This window comes from Cygnus atratus, chromosome 16 (assembly GCF_013377495.2).
Source record: "Cygnus atratus isolate AKBS03 ecotype Queensland, Australia chromosome 16, CAtr_DNAZoo_HiC_assembly, whole genome shotgun sequence".
NCBI classification, from domain to species: domain Eukaryota; kingdom Metazoa; phylum Chordata; class Aves; order Anseriformes; family Anatidae; genus Cygnus; species Cygnus atratus.
The window spans coordinates 9,140,244-9,164,712 of NC_066377.1; the positions used below are offsets into that span (position 1 = coordinate 9,140,244).

The 24,469-nt window shown below is 38.8% G+C and overlaps 1 protein-coding gene across 2 annotated transcripts; it reads right to left on the reverse strand.

Moving 5' to 3' along the window:
• Positions 1-1,630: 1,630 nt before the first annotated feature.
• On the reverse strand, positions 1,631-24,183 carry CSE1L (chromosome segregation 1 like). Of its 2 annotated transcripts, none has more exons than XM_035548563.1 (25): positions 24,039-24,183; positions 21,501-21,596; positions 20,812-20,954; positions 18,515-18,616; positions 17,948-18,093; positions 17,536-17,626; positions 17,140-17,247; positions 16,269-16,361; positions 14,759-14,926; positions 14,530-14,659; positions 13,774-13,839; positions 11,734-11,936; positions 10,761-10,845; positions 9,983-10,044; positions 9,295-9,431; positions 9,030-9,133; positions 8,469-8,566; positions 7,474-7,624; positions 6,735-6,943; positions 5,919-6,016; positions 5,625-5,710; positions 4,492-4,573; positions 3,919-4,065; positions 2,860-3,091; positions 1,631-2,167 (listed from the first exon to the last, which is right to left on the reverse strand). In XM_035548563.1, the coding sequence occupies exons 2-25, from the start codon at positions 21,583-21,585 to the stop codon at positions 2,078-2,080; spliced, it is 2,916 nt and encodes a 971-aa protein (XP_035404456.1). In that variant the 5' UTR covers positions 21,586-21,596; positions 24,039-24,183; the 3' UTR covers positions 1,631-2,077. The 2 variants fall into 2 exon arrangements, with proteins under 2 accessions (XP_035404456.1, XP_035404457.1); XM_035548564.2 differs by lacking the exon at positions 24,039-24,183 and adding an exon at positions 23,291-23,745.
• Positions 24,184-24,469: the final 286 nt, after the last annotated feature.

Below are 24,469 nucleotides of genomic sequence, written 5' to 3' on the forward strand. Positions count from 1 at the left end.
GTGCAGTAAATCTTGTCCAGGTCCATCTACAGTCTGTACTGGTAAGAAACATCTGTTCACTCACTTCACATACCTCAGCAATCTGTTCCCTAAAGAAATCTTGCTTAGGACTACAGAACTACGACGATCTAATACAATGAGCCCCGTAGTACTGCATTGCATTGAGCCCCATTCTAACACAAGGTTATCTAGCACACGTACGTTGGCTGTCTACTTGACTAGATGCAACGGTAGCATGTCAAATTACTGTTACATGAACACCACTACCGATTTAATTTTGATCCTTTGATGTTGACATTAAAAAAAATAATTGTCCTCCCTCTTACCCAAGAAAAAGACAAAGTTGTAGAGCAGGCAGTTATCTGAGTAGCTTTTTGGCTTGCAGGTTATGAATGACCACAGCTCAGTTAATATTGCATTCGAGGTAGGCATTCAGTTCCTTGCAGACATCACACATATCTCCCCTGTGGTTTCAGCCTGTCTAGTGAAATCTACTCTAGAAGGTGCTTCTGCAAACTTGCAACACTCACAGTCTTATCAGCATTAAGGCAAATGCTTTTCACAATCACCACCATATTATTTCACTCTTGAGAACTGCTTTCACTTTACACCTATGAACAAAGAGGGTCTGACACTGCACCAGAGTCAAGAAAACATGTTGATGCTGACTTATTTAATACATTTTTAGGCACTTAAGCAGTTTCCATTGTCTGACAAGTAACTCATTTCTTCACACATTAAGAGATACGGCCAGCATGCATTTATGCATGGCAGCCACAGATAAAGTTCTTAAAGAAGAACTGAAAAAAAAGACAGCTGATTCTGCCTTGTGTTTTACCTTCAGTAAATTCAATAACTTTCTTGATGCAATGCTCAGCTTCAACAAGTATTGTAACTGTAAAACCCCAAAACTGATTCAAGTAATCTGCAGAATCTCTGTGGTCAAGTAACTTAAAACAAAACAAAACCAACATCTGCCATGTATAACATTGCTTAGTATCATGTAAGTCTGACACATTGCTCTTACTCAGAGTTTTTCAGTCTCTACAACTAAGTTTATCTATATCCCTGCAGTACTCGTGCTCTAACAGCCTACAGTTTAGCAGTTCGGTGTCCAGGCCATCTGAGAACTCAGTAAGGCTCAGGCACTTATCCAGTCTCTTTTACGCAACCATAACTGTAACGTAAACTGATGCACTTAGAATTCAAGGCTACCACACCTAATCAGCATATTTATTAAGACAGGGAGAACATCCTAGTTAAACAGAAAAAAAAAAAGTCACTGCTTCACTTGTAATAATACATCACTAAAAATCCACTTGGGAAACTGATGTCTACTCTAAGAGGGTACCATTACATGCTTTTACTGCATGACTCGGACATATCTTGTCTGAAGAGAAGGGCTGCACCTGTTGATGAATATCAGAAGAGTAATAGCAGCTTTGGATCTTCTGCCAAAGTTTTAGATTTGCTCTGCATGATCCTACAATGTATTTAAGCTATTACTTAAGGTAAAGAAAAATCCGTACAGTCCCGCTATCTTATATTCTATCCTAAGTTTAAAACACTACCTTTATTTTTTTTAAACCAGCTACATTCTTCTAAAACAGTAAGCGCACAGTGACAGGCATTTTAAACAAGTACTTCTTATTTATTCACAATTTAGATAAAGTTTAAGGAAAGACAAAAGAAATACAAAGGACAACATCAAAATGAAAAGGAATTTTAGTGACTGAAGGGAGTTTCTACAGCCAGTGCTCTCCATACATTTCCAAATGTTATCCAAATACTGCAGATGCAGATTTCAAATAAACCCCATAACAAACCGCTATGACTATTCCCTTTGCAATTAAACTGGGAATGGAAGTTAGCCACCGTTTATCTATGATTACACACACCACCAAATTCTTTCAATTTCTGCTTAAAGCCGCATTTATCTTTTACAAGATGGATTCTGCAATACATTTTCAAGTAGCATTTTTCATTTTGTCTGAGCTCCGCTATAAAAAAAAAAAGTCAATGTCAACCTTCTGTATAACAAAACAGCTTTTGATCTTGCTTGTGAAATTTATGCAATTCAGAGCAGTGTCACACTTGCAGCTTGGAGGTATCCTTGGAGATACTGCAACGCTTCTGCATTCAGACTAGTACTCAGCATTGATGGAACCTTAAAATACGATAGAGCAGAAGTGTCAATGTGCGTATACATTAAGCTACTGCTACATCCTGTTAATTGCCGTGTCAACACACTGTACAAAGTCAAATGACATCCTGACAGCAGCAGGTTTTCACTGTAAATGCAGTTGCTGGAATTACAATTCCTGATACTGACAATATTAAGTTTCATGTAGTACTTATCCAAATTAAACATGAAAGAGGAGGTTAGCAAACCATCAGTTATTAAAGCAGATATCTGGATACAGCAAACAGCGGATCTCCCAAGCAATCTTACTTACCAAAATCCTGAAAACAAATACACTATGGGTTAAAAGTCAACTTAAATTTAACTTGTTTAATTTAACGTGAGTTGCCTGAGGTTTCCTGAATACATACAATTGAACTGGAGACAAGTGTTAAGCTGTATACCTTCATGTGGATAGATTTTCATGTTAGAAATGGCATATTAATCTTATCACTATAATAAGAAGGGCTAATATTTTTCACATTATTTAGGTTAGTAGGAAAAAAACTTACAGAAACTATATTTAACGATAGCAAAATAGAAAGCAACACCTAGCATTCTGCTTATGATATACTTCATCTTGCTGAATATCAAACACTATCAGAAGAGACCCACTGTCATAAGCGTTTTTTCTCTGTAGAATTACGTTTAATGTGCCATGTATGAAAGTCACCTACCCTGCCAGGGCACGCAGTAGACAGTTTGTGAAGAGACTGTGCCAGATGGATTCTAGGATTGTTCACCATTTGACCTACAGGATCGTGCTCTTTTTTCCCAGCAAAGGCTAGCTGAGAGAACGCAGTCTGATATCCTGGAGTATCTTCTATGTCAATGAAGTGTTCTTCGTCAGGGATAGTGTCATCCTCAGGCAGCTCAAAGAGCCCAATGAGGGCCTGCAGCAAAGGAGTCCTATATAGAAAGATGGGGGAGGAGTATAGAAAAATACGTTAGGACAGGGTGTTTTTTTTTTGTTTTTTTTTTTTTTTTTTTTACAGGAATGTTCAAATTATTCAGAACCCTTTCAACTATTTAGTCCTTGCAGGTACTAGCTCAGCTATTGAAAGTTGATAGTGCCCAACCTGAGCTGAACTCAAAGAGCTGTGGATGTGTGTATTTTACAAGCATAATGCGAGTGTTCAAAAATAAATACATCGTTCCTGTTTGTACTGTGATCAGGTTAAATTCTCATGAAACTTACCTATGAAAAGTAATTCTTTTATAGATTACACCTTTCCTCTAATATTTGTCTTCTAAATTCTCTGTAACAGTTACTGTTACTGAGTTCAGGCTACCTGACAACCTGGACTGCTAGACTGGCTCACAATCTTACCGGATAGCTTTCCCCAAAAACCTACTGTCACACTAAGATCTTGCAGTGTCTTGCTCAGGTAGTAAGTATCTGTTACAAGGTTTCCTGACTAGCAGAACAGCTACAAACAAAAACAGGTCCTAGCTTTTCAAAAACAATACAAGCTAAAAGAAAGGTAGTGTATTTTCTTAAATGCAACTCTAGCTAGCCCAGTCAGCACTATCTTCATCACAAAAATCTCAAACCAGTTCTGGCACCTGCTTTGAAAATGTTTTACTTCTTGAGAAGAAAAAGTGGTGTGAAAAGCCTTAAACTCAGCCTCATAACAGTAGCAGGCCTGAAGAAATCAAAATAGAGTATTTTGATGAGTAGTTCACATTTTCATAATCAAGTAGCTTCACCAACAGAACTTGAACTTTCTACATACCACAGTTTGGTGTACTCAGTGTCCATCATAGGAGGACATTCTGTTAGTATTTTTGTAATGCCAACAGCACAGATTTTCTTTTCAACTTGTCCGGACACTTTCTGTATTTCAGGAATTATGATTTTCTCCAAAACCATTCCAAACATCCTATTACGACATTAAAAGAAGAAGTATTAGAAAGCCTTTCCAGCCTTTTAGTGACAACAATCAGAAACAGTATAAGTCACTAGAAGAGAGAGAAAAACAGAATTTGTTACAGTGCTGCCCTGTCATAGTAGATGCCTGGTAGAAATTAGATAGTAGAAATTTGTCATGAAGGGAGAAAAAAACATCACTCTTCCATTTTTATGAGCTGCTCATGAGATTAATGGTCTTGAACAATCAGGGAGGAACTATGGGCAGCATACCAGAGAAAGAAAAATTGCTAGTCAAAGAAGTTAACCACAGTAGAAGAAACGTCTGGCTAGTCAAATTAGTGACAAATGCAGTTTGCAATTTTAGCTAAAGGAGACAACCATTTCCACTTTAAAAGATAAAAATTACACAACAGTCTTAAATAAAAATCATACTAACTTTGGCTGTATGCTGTCAAATATTTCTTGAAGAGCTAATGCCCCATATTTTATGCAGTACAAGTTAATGAAGACTAGGAAACCTATAATGAGAAAAAGGATAGTCAGCAGCAAAATACATTATAACAAATTTGTCAAGGGGATAAAAATGGTAATCTTTGCAAGTGTTCAGTTTTAGTGAAGTACATTAACTTGTTATCTTGAACCCTGTCTAAAAAGCTACAGACCTTTTCACACACCCTAACACGGCAATAACACAACTAGGACAAGATTCAGTCCTTTCCCCCTTATATCATTTTCAAAGCATTAGAAAAGCTATTCCCAAACTTTTCAGATTAAGGATCACAAGAACACTTCAATGCTTTCACCTGAAGGCTTCACGCAATGCAGTTTTTCAGATCAGGTGTGAACACCTTTGCATGACCTTTGTACCAGAGCACAGATACAATGCATTAAAAGCATCACTTAATTGGTTGTGAAAGGCCACTCTAAGTCATTCTGTCATTCTTACTCCTATCAGTAGGAGGCATTAACCAGATTTCACAGGGCTAAATAATAGATACTGCATCATTTGTGCAGCGGTAAAATCATTAAAACAATTTAAGCAGTATGACAATAACCTTCCAGTTACAGCAGCAATAACCAGAATACCTATCTCAGTAATTTGTCACAGTTTTCCTCGTTTAACACAAAACCTTATCAATAATTTACAATATTAAGGCAGAATGACATGGATCCATAGACTATTTAACAGTAATAAAAACTATAAATAAGAAAAAGGAAATGTGGCCCGTATTATTGTGTTGTGCAAGATTAAATTGTGTGTTGGAGATTAAATAGAAACACTTTCAGATAACAATACACAGAATAAGAAAGCGGAAGGGAATATAGACTTCTTTCCCTTCATCTCCCACTCCTTCGGTTTCAATGAGGTTAAGCGTGATCTGTTGTGTCAACTTCCCCACGTACCACCCGTGATTACATAAACAATTTGAAGCAAGTCCCTGATGTTAGCAGCTCAGCACCCTCCCTTTGTCTGCATAATCACAGGACATGACTGCATACTTATTCAGTACAGCCGCACGTTCTAAACTGTAGACATGACTGAAGCTTTTCATATAGCAAGAAACTTACTTTTAATAAATTTTGTTGTTTTGGAATTTTGAAGTCTTTGGAACAGTAGAATGAAGATCTGTTTCCTGTACTGGTCAACTGATTCACTAGAAATTTAAAAGATTAGTTATTCAAGCCATACTAGCATTTTACTCATGTCATTTTACAGAAAACATGTATAGAACTGTTCAAATCTAATTTACTGACAAATGTGGTGTTTTTCAGTTGTTAAACATTAACTACAAAGTGTACAAACATACCAAGTATTAAAGTCTACGGAAATTATTTTTGAATGTAATATCAACTCATACTCACGGAGGCATGTGCTCTATAATACTGTTTAGAAGGTAGAATCCTTGATGGTCATTAGCTTTAGAGGCAATCAACTTCTGAAACACACCTAACAATCCAGGCTGTAAGTAAAACAAATATATAACTATACAACAGTTCTTCATCCATGACCTACCAGCAAGCTGGCCCTTACCATCTAAAAACACACAACATGGCAAAAGCTTTCACAACCTAAAAACAGGATTCTTTCTGTAGGAAGACAGATTTCTCTTGGGACCAAATGATCTTTCTTTGAGCCTCAAAATTAGCCTTGATCAAATGAACACCAAAGCTAATTTGAAAATGCATGTCTGCTTCATTATTGGCATTGTCTAATCAAGTCTGACTACAGCAGATCATGCAGCAGAAGTAACAGAAGCTAAGTATGCAGAGTAAATATCCCCATGAATTCACTAATTCTCAGATTTTCCAGCATTTTGACTCGTCCTCACTCACAATTCTGGAGACAGTTCCAAGCAGAACCTCCAAATTTTCCCAATCCAGTGTGTTCCACATAAGGCAGGTAAGAAAGTTAAACCATAGAGGCTTAACTGCTTCACTGTACTAAGTGCAGGAATTTTGCGTCTTTATCAATAAAAGCAAAAGGATTCCTCTTTTCCCCCATAATGGAAAACCATTCCAAAAGCCTGCATTCACGTTATTTTTTTTTAAATTTAAAGTACAAACATATATTCTGCACAAACCCAGGTATCCACTAAAGAAAAAAAAAAACCTTATAATTTTTAATCTTAAATCAGTATGCCTAGAGGCAAACACTGCTACTAAACCAATCCAACTTACAATTTTGTCAGCAGCAGCACTTGCTATTGTGTTGGCACCCCGCTCTAAATAAGCCTGCAGGAGTCGGACCAAAGGCGGAATATTTCCTGTCCTTTCCCATAACACTGGCTGAAGTAGATGAGGAAATAACGCCATATAGGATGATGGGATTTCATTTTTATGCATTTCCAGAAGTAGGGACATCACTTGAAACACATATGGAATGAACTCTGGAAAAGAAATAATGACACTTAAAAATTCAGCAAAAATGGTCACTTGTCAAGATTGACAAGATTGTCATAAGAAGCACGTATCTATTGATTGAACCTACAGTTGTAAGATATTAACAGAAATATTCCAACAAATAAAACTTTGGAGAAAGTATACTGCTTCTCAAATTTAATTATTCCAAACATTTGCAAGCACTGTACCTATGTATACATACACACTTTCTATTTTCTCTTTTGGTGTTTCAGAAGATGGAATACAAACTACTAGAAACATGGCAATGTAGCTAAGAAGAGGATTTGGGGGTAGTGATTGTCAGATACTTTTAAGATGGAGTTTGTTTAAAAAAATAATACAGTTGATGTATCCAATGGAACAGCTCAGATTCTTCCTAGAAGCATTTATTAGGACTGTGAACATCCTGTGTTCTCACTTGAATTTCCTGTGCTACAGAAAAAAACCCTGCCACAACATAAACCATGACAATCAATTACAGCAGAGAGAGCACAAGCACTTACTGATTTGAATTTACCTTGCACATCATTCTGTAGTATCTCAGTGAACACCATAAACAAAGCCTCTTCAAAGCTGCCAACTGCATCAGGGTTTGCTTTGCACGTTATCCTTATTGACAAGCATATTGATTCAAACATGTAATGGTTAAAGTGAGGTTTGCTTGGATTCTAAAAACAAGTTATGAACAAATAAATCAACTTAAACTTGCTGCCAAGTCACTTACTTAGCAAAATGTATTTTTAGATTCAATTGAATTCTAAAAGAGCAATTGGAAGTAAGAATACTATGCTTTATTAATATGCTGATGAAATTAAATCTATAGATTAAAGCAAATATTGAAAACCTTTAAAACAAAAATGAGTTTGTTTTTCCAAGTATTTCGAATACAGGTGTTTTTCAGAATCCCTACATGAACTAACAAGCAGTTATAGTACGATGTAACAAAAACTCTGCAACTGAGTTTAAACTACACATAGAAGTAGTTCTTTGGATAGTTGATGAAGGTATTCTAAAGCATTCCCTAAATTAACATTCAAGAATATTCAACATGGAAGAATATTAGTCCAACTTGAATGAGGGAGACTAAGAGAATTTTACCCACCAAAAGCAGGTGAGTAATTTAATTTAATCCCACATTTCAGTGTCTAAATTTAATATTAGTCTCAGAAGTTTCCTGGACAAAGAATAAAGGAGTTGCAACAGAAACAGATTATTGTAATGGTGGCATCTGAACAAGCAAACATTTATACTAGAACCAATTAATATTATAAAAAGATTTGATATGCTGTGCTCAAATTTCAGATGAAAGTAGGGGAAAATGATTTGGAAGGACGCCCTAACAGGAATAAAGTACTTCACTGGGAGGCTATTTTTACTTATTTTAGTCGAAGTATTGAACAATTTGCAATATATTAACAGAACACAAACAACAAAGTATACATAAGTCTTTAAAAAAGATTGCTCTAAGAAAAAGGAAGCGTGAACACTTGGCACAGATAGCCAGTTCTTTACCTTACTGACAGCCAGCAGTTTCTGTGTAAGCTGTGTGATGACAGAAGGGATGTAGGGAATTATGGATTCCTGCAGCAGAGAAAAACTCCTCATGATTGCTGCAAATAAATTGAAAGTTATTAACTTCTGGAGAGAGGTAGATGGCAGAAGTATGTGTCTAAATCCTTTACTTTTACCATTAAATCAGATCCCAAGGAATTAGGTACAATAAGGGTGAGCACCTGTTGCAAGCGCAATCAATCTATAATCATGACACAGGATAAAGCAAAGCTTCGTTATTCCCACTCTGTAGACTGAGCACAGAAGAATAAGCAACTCACCCAAAGTAAAAAGATGTTCTTCACAAGTCACAATACCATTATGTTTAGTATTTCTCTTTGGTTCCATAAATTTACTGAAAAATGACTTAATACTGGCTGGTAAATAACTGTGGACTGTACAGACCGCTTTAGCATTTTTGCACAAAATTAGGCTTTTCAAATAAAAATTTCAGTAGCCTATAAGCCTTTACCTCAAATTAACCAAGTTACTCTTACAGTGCAGGACTTGCACAGCACTTACCTTTCATTATGTATTCATTTTCAGATGAGCCAGGAAGTGTTAGTGCTTTAAACAGGTTTGTTAGCAGCACTTCTACAAATGGTGCCATTTCCGCAGCTGTAATGCTGTAAGGAAATCACAGGGCTTTAATGATGAAATACATTCACAAACTTCAAGCATCTTACAGTACCATAACAGCAATAAATGAAAGATCCCTTACCAGTATTTCATCCATAATGTACTAAAACTAGATAGCAATGAATTTAATTTCTGCTTGGAAACTTACAGAATAGTATTATTTGTCCCTCTCACGGTAAACAGTCTTTCAAGAGCATGGGCTGCATAAGTATGGACCACAATACTTTCTGCTTGAAGATGATTAATTAAGAGAGGAATAGATAACAACAGTTGTTCCTTAGGTACCTAAAAAAAAATTATAGCAACAAATTATATAAATTACAGAAAAATAGAGATGGTTCAACACTAGAACATAATCACTGAACTCATCAACTGTAAATTGAAAGCGTGGCAGAAAGAAGAAATCTCAGAAGGCTCCTCCAGTTGCTAAAACGCACCTTGACAACTGAGAGGTACCTATTTCTGTCATCTCTCGAGTATTTCCCCTAGAATATCAATGTGTGATTTTAAATGCATATATTCCTAATGTTTATTTCTTTTTCCACTTTACTTTGTCTTAATGGGTAATTAAATCTGAGTGGGTCACAGGACTAAGCATGCTAAGATACGCAGTGCTCCAACAGCGTATGGACAGAATATAGGCTACATGTCCATTTGATATTTATAGCAGCAGTATCATTTACTTTCAAAACTCAAAATTCAGCAGGAAATGTTATGTATGGCTGTCTAAACACCTGCTGAGTTAACATATGGCCAAGTAAGATAAATTAGGCTTGGCAAGTGTAAAGTAACAGACCACAGTACGTTTTTACTGTAAGAGTAGAAGAAAAACTTACTTGGCTCCTAAAAATCATGATATATTTGATACCATCAGCTTTTAGCACAGGGAATTCATTCACTGCAATAAAAAAAAAAATACACATTACTGAACATATTCTACATATTAGAAGTGACATTAACTCCTGAATCCCCATCCCAGGTAATACACACAACATTTTTCTGTTTTGCTTAGTTTATGCATCTCTGTCTGGGCACTCTGCGATAACATTAAACATATTGTGCAACTGTTCAATGTAAAAGTTCCCCTTCTGGCTCTGATTCTAGCAGACTCCAATGGCATGTTCCAAGACAACCCACTACCCTCTGAATGTCATAAGATAATTGCTAAAGTATAAATACATCATGTTGCTTAAACCTAGACACCTGTAGTCTCATCAATACACACTAGTACAGGCTGCAACCTGGACTTCAGTACTTTAACTTCTCCGAGTTTTGTTTAACGTAGATGTTTGTTGTAAGGTCTCAATTACAGATGTCAAATTACATTGATTCAACAAGTTAAAGCATGTCAGCGGATAGCAACCATGTGTGTACATGCCCTGATCTTGCAGACAGCATGTGGTAATCCACCTTTGTTTAAAAACTCATTCATTGCTGGTCAAACTAACCTGAATTACTTCCTATGTGCCAGGTGTAAACAGGCTTCTGGCTCAGAGATAATGCTGATATATGAGCACATTTTAACTTCTACTTGAGCCTTAAGAAACAATGGTCACAATCAAGGTTCTAGACATATCACAAAAGATAACGCACGAAAACTAACATTAAACATACCACTAGGAGACTTTAAGTCAGGTTGAATGTGATTCACAAAGAATTCCGTCAGATTAACAAGTTCATTGGCTTTGGTTATTCCATGCTAAAAAAAAATAAAATAAACTGTTTTTTATATATGCCATCACTCAGCTATTTTTCCCACTGATTTTTGTATCTTTTTAATAAAAGCATTCTAAAGTGTGTATGCCCATAAAAAGATGCAATTTCAATAATCCCAAGCAGAGGGCCACCCCATTTCTTAACTTTTTCAGTGTCTAGGTTTCAGCTGTAACACTGCTGGGGTTCAAAATTCATTAGTCCTGAGTTGAGGAATAACAGCATATAACAGTAATAACGAACCAGAGTTTTAGACAGAAAAACATTAGCAGCTTATTAACTTGATACTTTTTTTTTTTTTAATGACAAGCCTTTTGAAAATGAAGTGTTTAAGAGTCACACTCCAATTCCGAATGAGAACAGGAAAATTATAATACTTCAGTTTTACCTGATTGCCATTTCTAAGACAATAAACACTAAAACAACAAGAGACATTATGGAATATAATGACAAAAACCGTGTCACTCGGATTCCTTCTAGCCTGCTCAACACCCCTGATCATCTTCTGTGAAGCTGGATTTGGCCTTCCATGGCTTATAAACTCTGGCCCAGCAACACGTGAAAGGTCACAGATGCTGGACTCAAGCCAATTTTGTTTCTTTATGTCACTGTTTCACACATACTAATAAGACCTGCCGAATGGTCACAAGTGCTTGTTGACTTTGCCCAATCTATCTGAAGATGACATACCATCACATTCCCATCAGCTGTGAAAGTATTATATTACAGATGACTTTTAGTCTCACCAACATTAAACTACTACAAATCTAGTTATTCCCATCTAGAAGCAGAATAAAAGGAATTGCATCAACCCTCTAGTCCTCATAGACACTGTAATTTTTGAATGCTTATAGATTAAAACAAATAGCAGTACCTTCTGTGTCTGAGCTTTGGATGCCAAAGATGTGACAAGGTAAATAGCTGCATCTTTGTGCTTCCAGTTAACAGATGGATTCTTTGCATATTCCTGCAGCATGGAATTAACGTATCCAGAAAAAATCCCTGTCACAGGCCCCTCAAAAAACTTGCACAGGCCTCTGACCAGATCACAAGCTGCTCTGCGTCTGGTGTCAATATCTGCACAAGAACAAAAGGTTCTTTGGATATGAGAAAATACATAGCTTTTCATGTTACTAAGCACAATAATAAAAAATGTATCAGAAACGCACAGCTTTTCAAGCTACAGTCACACTCCACATTGATGCCTAAGAACACATTTAACTCTTCTTACTTAATTTAATACCAAGGGCTATTTGCACAACAAAATGAGGAATGGACACCTACCAATAATGCACGTGTTTTCACTGTTTTCAATGTACCCTACAGAAAGTTTCAGCAAGGATGCAGGGGGAGGCTTTTTACTATCTTGATAATTACACACAGAAACGTACTGAGTCTGGCAGTTATGAGTTTAATTTTTCTCTACAACAGCCTGTATGATGATGTGTTTTAGACTGGTGACTAAAACCACCTTAATAACACACCAGTGTTTTGGCTCTTGCTGAACAGTACTTACATGGTGTCAATGCTTTCTTTTTCCTTCTCTGCCTTCCTAGCAAGGAAGCTTGAGGTGGGCAAGAAACTAGGAAGGGACACAACCTGGACAGCTGACCCAAAGGGACCACAGTGCTATTATCCCATGCCATGTAACATCATGCTTGCCAATAAAAACTGAGGGTAGAGTGTTTTTGAAAAGGCAACCATTGCTTGGGGACAGGTTGGGCATCAGCGTACTTGTGGGAAATGGTAAGCAATTGGCTTTTCCTTCTGTTTTCTTCCTCTTTCTTTCACTTATTAAACTATCTCAACCCGTGAGTTTTCTCAGTTTTGCACTGCCTAGTCTCTTCCCCCATCCCATCACAGCAGGGTGGGGAGTAAGCAAACTGCTGTGTGGTGCTTAGCCACTGGATAAAAACAATGAAACAGTATTTTTTTCTGGTAACAAATCTGTAAAAATTGTCTCAAGAAAAAGAAGAAAAAAAAAAGGTCAGCTGGTCTTTAACACTATATACTAACAGAAGGGACAAAAGGAAAATAAAGCAAGTGAATTTAAATGTAACAGAGTGCATTTCTAAAGACATCTCAGAAGAACACAAATATTTCTTGTCTAAATTCTCTTAAAAGCAGAAATAGCTAACAAGCTTTTATAAGCTTCACTAATACCTATAATCCTGGATAAGAATGATAAAATATTTGCTTGAAAAAAAAATCAAAACTTTTTCCTCTACTTCCAATGTACAGGAATTTCTCAAACCCATTATGAAGTTCCAGTCATCTAAAAGTGTCAGTCAGTGCTATGTCGGTGGCACAGAACAGCCCATACAGAGTTATCACACAGATCTAGATTTGGTTCATTTGTGCGCTGACCTGGCTGGAGACAGACAATCAGAAAATCAAGTAGCTCTGTTAGCACAGCGCTGTGTTTTCAGGACAGTTATTACAGTGGTTGGAACACAGTGCCAGCATACAAAGGCAGGCTGCCGTCCAGCTGGCTTCATCACAGATTTGTATGCAGAACTGGTCAGAGTTTCAGTTTAAACACAACAGACTACCAAATAGAGGCAGAGAGTCTATCCATGTTATTTAAAACTCCACGCACAGGAACTAAATACACAACTATGGCCACTACTCAGCACTGACTTACAGGCTATATTTGCTGATACGAGAACACGTGCAGCACAGGAGACATACCGATCCAATTAAGAAAAGAAACTATAAAAACATTGTTCAAAACAAAAAGACACTGGGACGGGCACATCCTGACAGTAAACTTGACCAAAAAACTGGATAAAATATCTTAAGGAAAAAAGCTTCCCAAGTTCAAAAATAAGTTTTAAAAGCCTCAGTATATTGCTTCAGCTCTTTAGAGCTATATTTAAAGACCAAGTATTCTTAGTATAAATCTGTGGATTACCAGATCCTTCCAAATCCCTTCTTATATATTCTTCAGAATTATCTTCAAATGCTTCTTCATCAGCAGCTGAAAATACAAAATACATAAGAGTTTTAATACTGAGATGTTTTTTATGCTAAAAAGGGGTATCATTATCAACTTACTATTTTTTCAAGTACTTCTCTGTAACATTCATAGAAATTAATCAGAAATATCCAGTCAGACTAGCCTGTTTAGCTTGCTGCCCCACAAATTGCAATCTTTCATACTCATGAGCTAATGCATTCCTGATTTAAAAGACATATTCAATACTAAGTGTATTTAAAAGAGTTTTCCAGAGTCATAGACTTAGAGAGATACTTCTTATTGCTGTAACACATTTGGAACACAATGCATTTTAGATACTAGGATTAACATAAATCCATCTTGGAGAAACAGACATTACAATTCAGTAGGTCGTATATCCATGCCTATTTAGGCTCCTTCGATTATTCTGGTATTCACTTTAAGCATGAAAACATATTGATGGCACATGACTTAGACATTCTATATTTTTCAATTTGAGATCACAGTAGGACAGAAGAATTATTAAATACATTCATACAACAATTTTACAAAGCCCATAGCACAGCAATTTGCTGTAGAAACTTGGTTTTGAATCTAGTTCTAAAGTACACAGGATGTGATCCTCAATTCTTAGTCCTGTAAAGCAAAACATTATTATAATTACAGTTATATTTTACCGTGTCTTTGAAAATTTATATCTTGAAAAGTTACCTCTAAATTCCATATTGGGAACAATAACTTTTTCACAGATGCTTGTCAATGTATTCTGGTCTTCAAAGAGATGCTTGTAATGTGGTCTTTCACAAACTGAGGCCAGAAACTGGATTGCATTGCTAACCAACTAGAATAGAAGCACACACAAAACACGTACAACTTTAGCATGAATGAATAATTTATAATTCATTATTGAACTTGACAAGATCAGTTTTTAACAGCTTACCAAGTCATATTTCACTTCCTGGCCTGTTGTGACCAATAGATTCCAGATTGCCGTTACAAAACGTGGCAGGTAGGGCTGGAATTCTTCATCATATTTTTGAGCATATAAAGCAGCATTATCACAAATTTGCGATTTCAAGAGCTCCAGTAACCCAGCTTCTTCTTCATCCTCACATAAAACAAAAGTAGGAACTTAAGCATCCACATTTCAACACTACTTAAGTATTAAAAGTATCAACATATTTCAAGGAAATACAGTATTATTTTACCATGTTCTAAGTAGGTCAGAGAAACCCATCCCACTTTCCTGGAACTACTGTATTTTGCTGATTTGTACTGGAAGTGCACTACAGATCATACATTCGTGCTATTATATTCACAGTTCAAATAACGGTACTACACACTTTAAGTGATTTAGACCCGGTAAGATTCAGTGCAGAATTAATTTTCCTATTAAATTTGTAAAAGGTAACACAAAGCACTGAAAATACAAGTTCAGGAGGCATTCTATCTTGCTACTTTAAATTGATACAGTTGCTAGAAGTGTGTTTTTTTCCCCTCTTCTCCATATCAGCACAGATGTTTGTGGAACCGCAAAGCGAATTGGAAAAATGTGTTGGAATAATATTAATAATTAAAAAACACCACACAAAGAACACCCTCCCTCCTTTTTTTTTTAATCCCAACTTTCAATTTTAATGCATGTCAGCATGCAACCGCATGGATTTCTGTGCTGGGCAACAGCCCACAAACAAAAGAGAAGAGCAAGAAAAAAGATAAGCAAGGCTTCTTTTGCACCATCGCTAGCCTAAAATGACCACGAAACTATAGCACAAGATGCACTTAATGTGCCCCCTATATATTGGAAAGGCATTTATGGTTTCATTGGCTCCACCACGTGGCAAGCTACTGTACTGCATCTGGAAGACAACAGCATTTAAAATAAGGAAAGCATTGCACAAAATGAATTTGAGCTTTGATGACTTGGTGTCGCTCTTCACATGTGAAACTACTAATTATTATAATTAAGCAAAGACAGCAAATGGAAAACTAAACTACTTAAAGATGTCATGCCTTATATGTTCAAATGTTTCAAGTTCTTTAAGATACCCTGTTTTCTAAAACAGTCCATGAACCAGCTGAAAGGTATAGAAAACCTGAGCCCTGTGACTCGAAAAATCAGGTTCTTAGACAAACTATTTGCATTTTCACATTTGTACCAAGGTTACTTTAGCAGATCCCCTCAAAAGAAGATATTCACTGACAAGTATTGGTAATTTGATTTCTGCACACAGCTACCTATACCTGTAACTAATATGTAACTTCAAGAACTGGAAACCAAATTTTTAGACAATGGAGCTACTTCTCTTAAATCGCATTTCCTTATAGTCATTCTATTTCTTTGTTTACCCAACAAAGGAAACATTACATCACTCAGAATTAGACCTCGGTTCTCTTATCAGCCCTCTCCACCATACAGAGGCAAAACAGGAGGTTTATGCAGTACTTACATCAGTCTGCAAAAGTTTATTATCTAAAGTTAAAAGAGTATGAAAATTTGTCATCCATGTTTCCATGTTATCTTCAAAAAACTCAGGAAGATCCTGTGAAGGAAAAGCATAAATTGACATTTTAATTTGTGACTGCACTGCTCAGATAATATATCTTTGTTTTAAGTAATATGTATCCACCTTATAATCTACTAAGGGACAATGAATTGTGGAAAATGCATCTACGAAACAAAACACTACCACCTTGCCCTGCCCTACTACAAAAGCAACCCCATAAATGAAAACCCGATAGACAGAGGCTTTGAAGCACATTTCCAAAAATACTAGTTGCTTATACCCTATATAGCCTACAGCTTTATATGGAAAGAACTTTATTTCCCCTGTCTCTTAGAATAAGAAAGCACAGACCTTCCTTTTAGCTCCAACTTGCTCTTTTGCCCAATATAGAAAGAGCAGCCCAGCAATCAAGTCATGATTATCACACTTCACAGGGTTATGCTCACGGTGAAACACTATACATCACCTCAGCAGAGTCTATTTTTACCATTTTTCATACAGTGCATTTGTTTAATGCTAGAAATTTAGATCTCATTAAAAAAAAATAAAAAAACTCTACTAGAATTGCTTGCTACTATAGTGCTATAGTTACTAGTTTAAACTACTTGACTTTCATCTACTTGACTGAATTCATATCAGTACAGATGCATTAATAAAAGAGCACAGCGAGTATAAACTCAAGCATTTGACTTTTGTCTTTCATGGCTCATACTCAGAGATGGCCTTAAAGGCTGCCTCAGATGGATCCTATAAATAAGAGTGTAATAGCTTTGTGAAATCAAAGCAAAACTATTAGAAAAACAAGGAGATTCACCTGAAAATTTAAACTGTAGAACAGCTTCGCAATTAGAACGAGAGAAGAAAATAGGACCTTCAAAGCACTAGCATCGTTTGCATGTGTGCTGCAAAGTTCAATAGTTGCCTAGAAAAAGACATAAGATTCAGTGAAGTAACACACACACAAACCAGATCAACAAGAGATATCGACAAGTATCACGTGACATGGTATTTTTCACTTTTTTTTTTTTTTTTTTAAAAAACCAGAAAATACAGTTCCTTTTCTTCCTCTTACTGACCCCATCTCATTCCTCACTCTAGCTGGAACATGATTAACAGTTCCAACTGTTTCTAAGTTTTTCTTTTGTAGACATTCACAACAAGCAATTCAGAACGCTAGACTGGTTTTTAGAAATTATTCAACAATAAATACCTTAAAGAGGTTTGTCAAGGGCAATGCAAAGGCATCAAGTACAAGTTTGATCTCTGTCCATAATTCATTTGACTTAAATTCATGGCGGTACCTGATAAGTGAGAAAAAAAATACACAAAAAATAGAATAGTCTTCACATTTCTTCCTAAATTAACTTGTGTACAACTGATTTTTCACACTGGACCTAGAAACGAATCTGGTCAAGTAAACACAAGAACTAAACAGCATAGTTAAAGACTATGAAAGGTGTAAAATTTGATAACCACTTGAAGTCTTACTAAAAAGTCAATCAGCATAATTAGAAGCCACAGAGGTAAACTTTGTAAATACAAAAAAATTAAGTCCAACAGTAAAAAGTCTGAGTCAAACAAAAATGTTTTGACCCATATATTTATTCCCTTATTTCCAATACCTTTTAAATAAAGAGTGAGCAGTACGAAGGACCCCATTAATGACATGGAAATCTCCACTTTGAAAACGATTCACCATTTCTGTCAGCAAGTCTGGCCATTTCTGAGGGAAGTCTTCCCGACCAATAATACTAATAGCATCACTTAACTGGAAAGGAAATATAACCATTACATGATATAATAGCAGACTACTTACAAAAAGAATGCAGCTGTCATGCCAGATGTTACAAATATTTAAGAATGCTTATTGTTCTTGTCAGATTCAAAAATCATCGGGTTAAGCATCTACCATTTTTCATCACAAGAAATCTCACTTTAAATCCAATGTATCTGTACGTGCAGTTTCACTTTCTACAATTATTATACTTAACCACCTAGTGCTGGAACTTAGATATAAGATATTTTTTTTTAAAGTGGGCAGAAGTACCTTCAACAATATACTCCAAGTTATTTGGATAGAGGTGATGTCACTGGAAGGCCAAGGGAGCGCTGCCAGTAACCAGAGCCTCTTAGACACACTTGCAATATTCTAGAAGTCTCATGGACACAACCAGAAATTGCCTTATTACCTGCTTTTGTATTTGTTCTGGGCTGCTAAGCATCAAGGGCACGATGTTGGCTTTAATGGCTATCCTGTCTGATTCACAGATTTTGTTCGGTTCATCCTCCACCTACAATTAGAACAATAATTAAGTCATAGGCATATTAGTATACTTCAGGCACTGTGCAAATACCAGTATTTCGAAGCCAAGAAATTTATGCAACTATTACATTGTTGAAGAAGCAAAGAGATCTGTCAAAGCCTACAATGAATCTCACAGTGGTATCTGAAAAACGCTGAAAGAAATTACACCTTTCTACAAAACCTTGAACTAATTTTCTCCTCTAACACCAACTTTACAAAACAATTCAGCAGCAATAAGGGTGGGTGCACATGCCAGTAACATACATAAATTTAACCAACAGTCTCCTCTTTCAGCACACCAAACCATGTCTGTCCTCATTTCTGCTAACCTCAAAATTTTCTGTGTGCAAGCTGCCTAGAGCCTTGTTTTCTAGAAACCGTACAGGAAGATGGGTGCAGGTGACACACACAGAAAAATGTTAACATGGGCTTTAAGAATTAGCCAACCAGTTCAAAACCTTGTCAGTCAGTAGTGCTAAGTGGTAGTAAATTATGGCATCTCTATTAAAGAAATAAAATACTAAGGCTTGTCACCAACCAGTGACAGTCACATTATCTGTGATGACAGCACTGAAGTTTAGAAACCTAGAAGTCATCCAGCACTGCAGAGAGTAATTCAACAATCTTAAGATGCCTTTAAGCAGATGGCACTACTAAACTTGTACTTAGATGAAGAGGAGAGAGGTGGTAGTGAAATGAGAAACCACAAATCCTACTTGTTTGAGGTTATTTATGAGATTTTTTCCAAGGAAATTAGGCTTTTTTTTTTTTTAAACAAGACATGGAAAGCAGCATAGGTGACTATCTTACAAATACTTGAAATAAAACCAAATCCAAGAAAAAAAAATAAAAAGCACACTCTTCCCTCTCTCCAGAAATGCCCTACACAGCTGGCTTTCCAGGGTCTACCAAATCAAAGTGCTTAAGTAAGCAAAACCCTTTTCCTTCCTCTGAGCTTTGTATCAGTCCAAGTTCAATGCTGTTAAATTACACCATTTGATCTAAGTAAGGTAGCCTTGAGGCTGTTCATGTTCATACAGCTTCTGAAACGAAAGCTTCACTTTTGAAAAAAACAATGTGCTTGAAGTCACACAGCAATCCTACCAGTCCCCTGGATGCACTTACTGCAGGGCATCTCCTCCTACTCCAACACAAAACCTCATTCTGAAGAACTTCAGTAACCCTTACCAAGGAAGACACACATTTTTCTGTAACGGAGTGCTATTTCTACTTTAAATACTCTACAGATAAAGATGGAAATTTGGAGAAATGACTGAAAATGCAGTGTTACCAACACGAAGTTCTAGAAATTTCATGCCAGTGTGAATGTGCTGATTTTAACAAACGTAACCAGATCTAGGACTGCAATAGCTTCTTAATATTTGCATGACAGGCAGGGGAAGAAAAGTCACACGCAAATTTTTAAATAGGCACCAAGACATAAAACAAGAGTACACATTTGGTACTCTTTCAGATATACAAATGGTTCCTTCTGGGAGACAAAATACAAATACTAGCAATTAATATCTTTCATCACTGAAGGATTTGAGCTCTTGAACATAATACTTTATGTCATTAATTAAATTCCACTAATGAGGAAAGTTCTAAATGATTTTTTTTTCTGACATCTTCAAAATAAAGGATAAAATGAAGTTAAATGGCAATATTTCTATCTTAGGTCTACGAATACTTCTACATGTTAAACCGTCAAGGCTTCTATGCCCCAGCAGCACTAACATGAAAGAGAAACCAGCATCATCACTTCCAGCTGCAGTACTGGCTAGAAATGGCGCAAACACTACGCCAATAGATACAGGCCAACCTGGGCAGCTCACAAATATAGAAACTTTGCAATCATTTTGGTGTAAAAACATTACAGTTAGTTAAATGGACTGTAAATATTGTACGCATATTTCTAAAGAAGTACGATAACAGGAAGAATTCTTCCTTCACCATTTTATCCCCCAGCTCTATTTCTTTTTTAATAGAATGGAGTCCAACAGAGGCGGTTTTAGTCCCTTATCCCTAAGTTACGCTTGGTATTTGTTTCCTGTATGATCTATCTTCTCTCGCAAAGTGAAGACATACAAGCATTCTTCAATTCAAGGCTACTACAGAGTACAGTATTGGATCTTAAAAGGATTACTAAATCTTAGCAGAACTACTCACTAGAATACCTACAATTCTCCAGTTCCTTTTAATGTAGTTCTTGAATGTTACAGATGCACAAACTTTGATGACATTTTCCTGTGATTTCTCCAGCAGCGTTAAGAGTAACAATGGATAATTCTGGCTTCCTTCAACTGACTCAAGAAACTTTTCCGCTGTGAGAGAACACAGTAAGGTTAGCAAAAGTTGAACTGATTTTCTAACTGGAGTCCTACGATTTCTCAAAGGTCCATTTAAAATAATCAACACATGAACACATCTCCAGAGCTTCACAACAACAGATACACTGGGCAAGTACCAAAAGGTACTGTAGCTTCTTCATTACTAAGCTCTTTAATGCTTCTGCTATTAACAAAAGCTCTCAATTCAAAGCAGGCTGTGGAAATATAGCCTCTTCAGCATTTTTAAAAGCCATGTCCTGACAGAAGCCAGCCCCTGTTCATCATAAACAGCATCCCTGTTTTAAATAACAACAGTACAAAAAAGTCAGGAAAAAATACGAAAAGCAAACAGAAAATAAGTTTATATTTACATCCACCCTTCACTAGGTGTTAAGTTTTTGTTTTCTTGTTGTTTTTTAAAAGGAGACAGAGAATTTCTGTAAAATAAGTTTTGCATAAACTTCAGCTGAAGTTTGTTATATACAGACTGAAGAGCTAAAATGAAACCAAACTTCTTGGTCTCACACGACAATCACTTACCAGGACGCCTTATAGCAGGATCTGGATCCAGCGTTTTCTTTAGATACTCAGTTAAGGTCTGTAAATTGGCATCGCTCAGCTCCATTTTGGCAGAACCTATGACCCACAAGTAGTTTTGTTAAAAACACAAATTAGAAAATCCAACCTATAAGCTACGCATACGTAAAACTTGATTCCGCAGAAGACACCCATCTGCTCTTTCTGACTATGTTTCATAAAGCACGGTCTCATCTTATATGGCTGGTGCAATAAACAACAGCTAGCGTGCACTAAACACAAAAGAAAAAACATTCAGTTTTTTCAACTCCACATAGCTGTTACTGAATGGTTTATTGAAACCAAGCTCCTAAAACAGGACCACACATCCAGCGAACCATTACTCAGGTACAGCGCAAAGATGATCACTTACTCTTTTGTGACAGCATGAGTTGGGTTTTGCTTTTGAAAACTACTGTCAGCCACAGAAACCTACTCCTGGTTGAAAAGCTGAATAGCCCTGCCTTAGATAATAGGAAATGGAGCAATTCAAAGTGCATTGGAGAGTAAAGGTTTGCTTAAAATAAATACTCATTATCTACAGAAAACTCTGAACAGAAAATGAATTTCTATAAAGATGAAAGACTGCACACTGCCAAAGGGGTTCTCCACTCTGCAAAATTAACTCAGACTAGGGTAGGCATTCATTAAAACAGCAATACTTATTTCAGAATAACTTTGTGCAAATAAATCACATTAGTCCTCCATAGTCATCGTCCCACAGATACCCTCATACTCACTACAGTGATAGATTAACTTCACAGCTTTAAACGGAATAATTAAAATCACAGTAACACTAAAACAGTATCAAGAAATGCTGTAATGGATGTGTTGTGTAGGGTATCACCACCTATTATAGAATCATTTAGGTTGGAAAGGACCCTTAATATCACTGAGCCCATCACCTAACATTACCAAGTCCACCGCCGAACCCCATCCCTAAGTGGGGCACGCAGCCATCTTCCTCACCAACAGCACGGCTCATTTGCTAGAGAAATAATGAGGAACCAAAGGCTATTTTTCCCCTGGAGTTTCTAAGTGTTAAGATAGGCTGAAATTTACCCACCCCACTTTGCATTTGTTCTATGTTGACAGTCAGTGCAACAAACACAGTTTCTATTTAAGCACGTTTGCCAAGGAAGTGAGTTTTAATTACTCCGTTTTTATTCTATGCTACCTATGTCGCTGGAAGAGGGGGAGCAGTGTCCCTCCCTTCTGGGGGTTTACTTGCCTGTAGCCTTATTCACCTGTACACATCAACCAACAAAACCCTAACAGAGTACAGGGTAAGCAAACAGCTCCAGCAACAGGCGCCTCATCTGTTCTCCTACAAAGCGACCTCATGTATCAGTGGTGTGATGCTGAAACAAATACTGAAACCTTTCAGAAAGAGAGGAAAAAAAAATACCTGCTTTGGAAAAGCCAGCAAGACTAAGGTACAAACCCATGTGGAAATCATTTCATAAAAGCCTGAACCTGACCCAACATGGAAGCCAAACTCAGAGCGCGCTGTTTGGTTCGCTGGGGATCCTGCCTGGCCTTTTCCAAATACCTCATGCCCACACGGCACACAGGGATCCCACGCCTCGAGCTGGCTTCGGGCTTATTTTGAAGGCCAAAGGTGACGACCTGAGGCCGCTGTTCCATGCCACCCACAGAGCAGTGATGTTCACCTGCCGGCTCTCAGCTCCTCACCCCCTCCTCCAGCTGTTCCTTCCCTGCTGCCTCCCACAAGGGACAAGAGCGGCCCTCACCACAGCAGCCCAAGGCTTTTCGCTACGCGCCGCCCTGCGTCCCCTCAGCAGGCCAGGCAGAACGAGAAAGTTTCAAACTCCCTCTGCAGAACCCCCCAAAGGCGCCGAACGCTTCTCTGCGGTACTCCGGCCAGCAGCAGACAGCTCAAAGGGGAAATTAAAAATAAACCCCAAAAGCGCGGCCGGCCTCGCGCTGTGAGGCGCCTCAGCGAGCTGCTCCGGCACCGCTGCCGGGCACGGCCCCCCTGAGGGGGCGCGGAGGCGGGCTGGGGGCAGACCGCCGGGTCACCGCCGCGCCGCACCGCATCGCCACGGGACCACCACAGGGATCACCTCCGCGGCCCCCTCCTGCCGCAGCAGGAGGCCGAGGGGAGACCGGCGGCGGGGACGGAGCGCGGAGGGGAGCCCTGGGCGGCCCGCTCCCGATCGCTGCCCGGCCCCGGCCCCGGCGCCTCAGCCCGGGATGGCGCCCGGGGGTGGGGGCGCAGGGCCCCGCCGCCCTCACACTAACTTGCTCCCCGCCGCCTCCCCGACTGACAGCCACGAACGCCAATGAGCGGAGCCGCCTGCCAGCCGCCGGCCAATCGTGGCGCGCGGGAGGCGGGCCGAGGCGCCCCAGCATGGTGAGCTGCGCCTCTCGCTGCGCCGCGGGCCCAGCGGGCCGAGCGCGGAGCGGGGCGCTGCGGCGCGGTGCCGAGGGCCGGGCGGCGGGGCTGCGTTAGGGCCGGGCGGCGCGGGCGAAGCTCACCTGGCGGCTGCCCCGGGGCGGCGGCGGCGGGGCGGGCTGGGCCGTGCGGGCCGGAGCTGCGCCTCACATTCAAACCGCGCCGAGAGGGCGCGGCGGCGGCACCGTGACGGCGGCGCGCGGGGTGGGGGCGTGGCCTGTCCGCAGGGCCAATGGGCGGCCTCTCCTTCCGCGCGGCGAGCCAATCGCGGGCCCGCTCCCCACACGGGGCTGGCGGCCAATGGGCGGCCACGACCCGCGGGGCGCTGCGGAGGGGCCGGGCCTGGCCTGCGGCTGAGGTGGGGGGGGGGCGGCTGCCGTGAGGGAGAAGAGGAGGAGGAGGAGGAGGAGGAAGGCAGGAGGGGGCTGAGGGCTGCCACCAGCCGAGGCCGAGGGGGCCTCTGTGCCTTACACCACGTAATAAGGCCCCGAGGGACCGGGTTAGTCAGTATCCC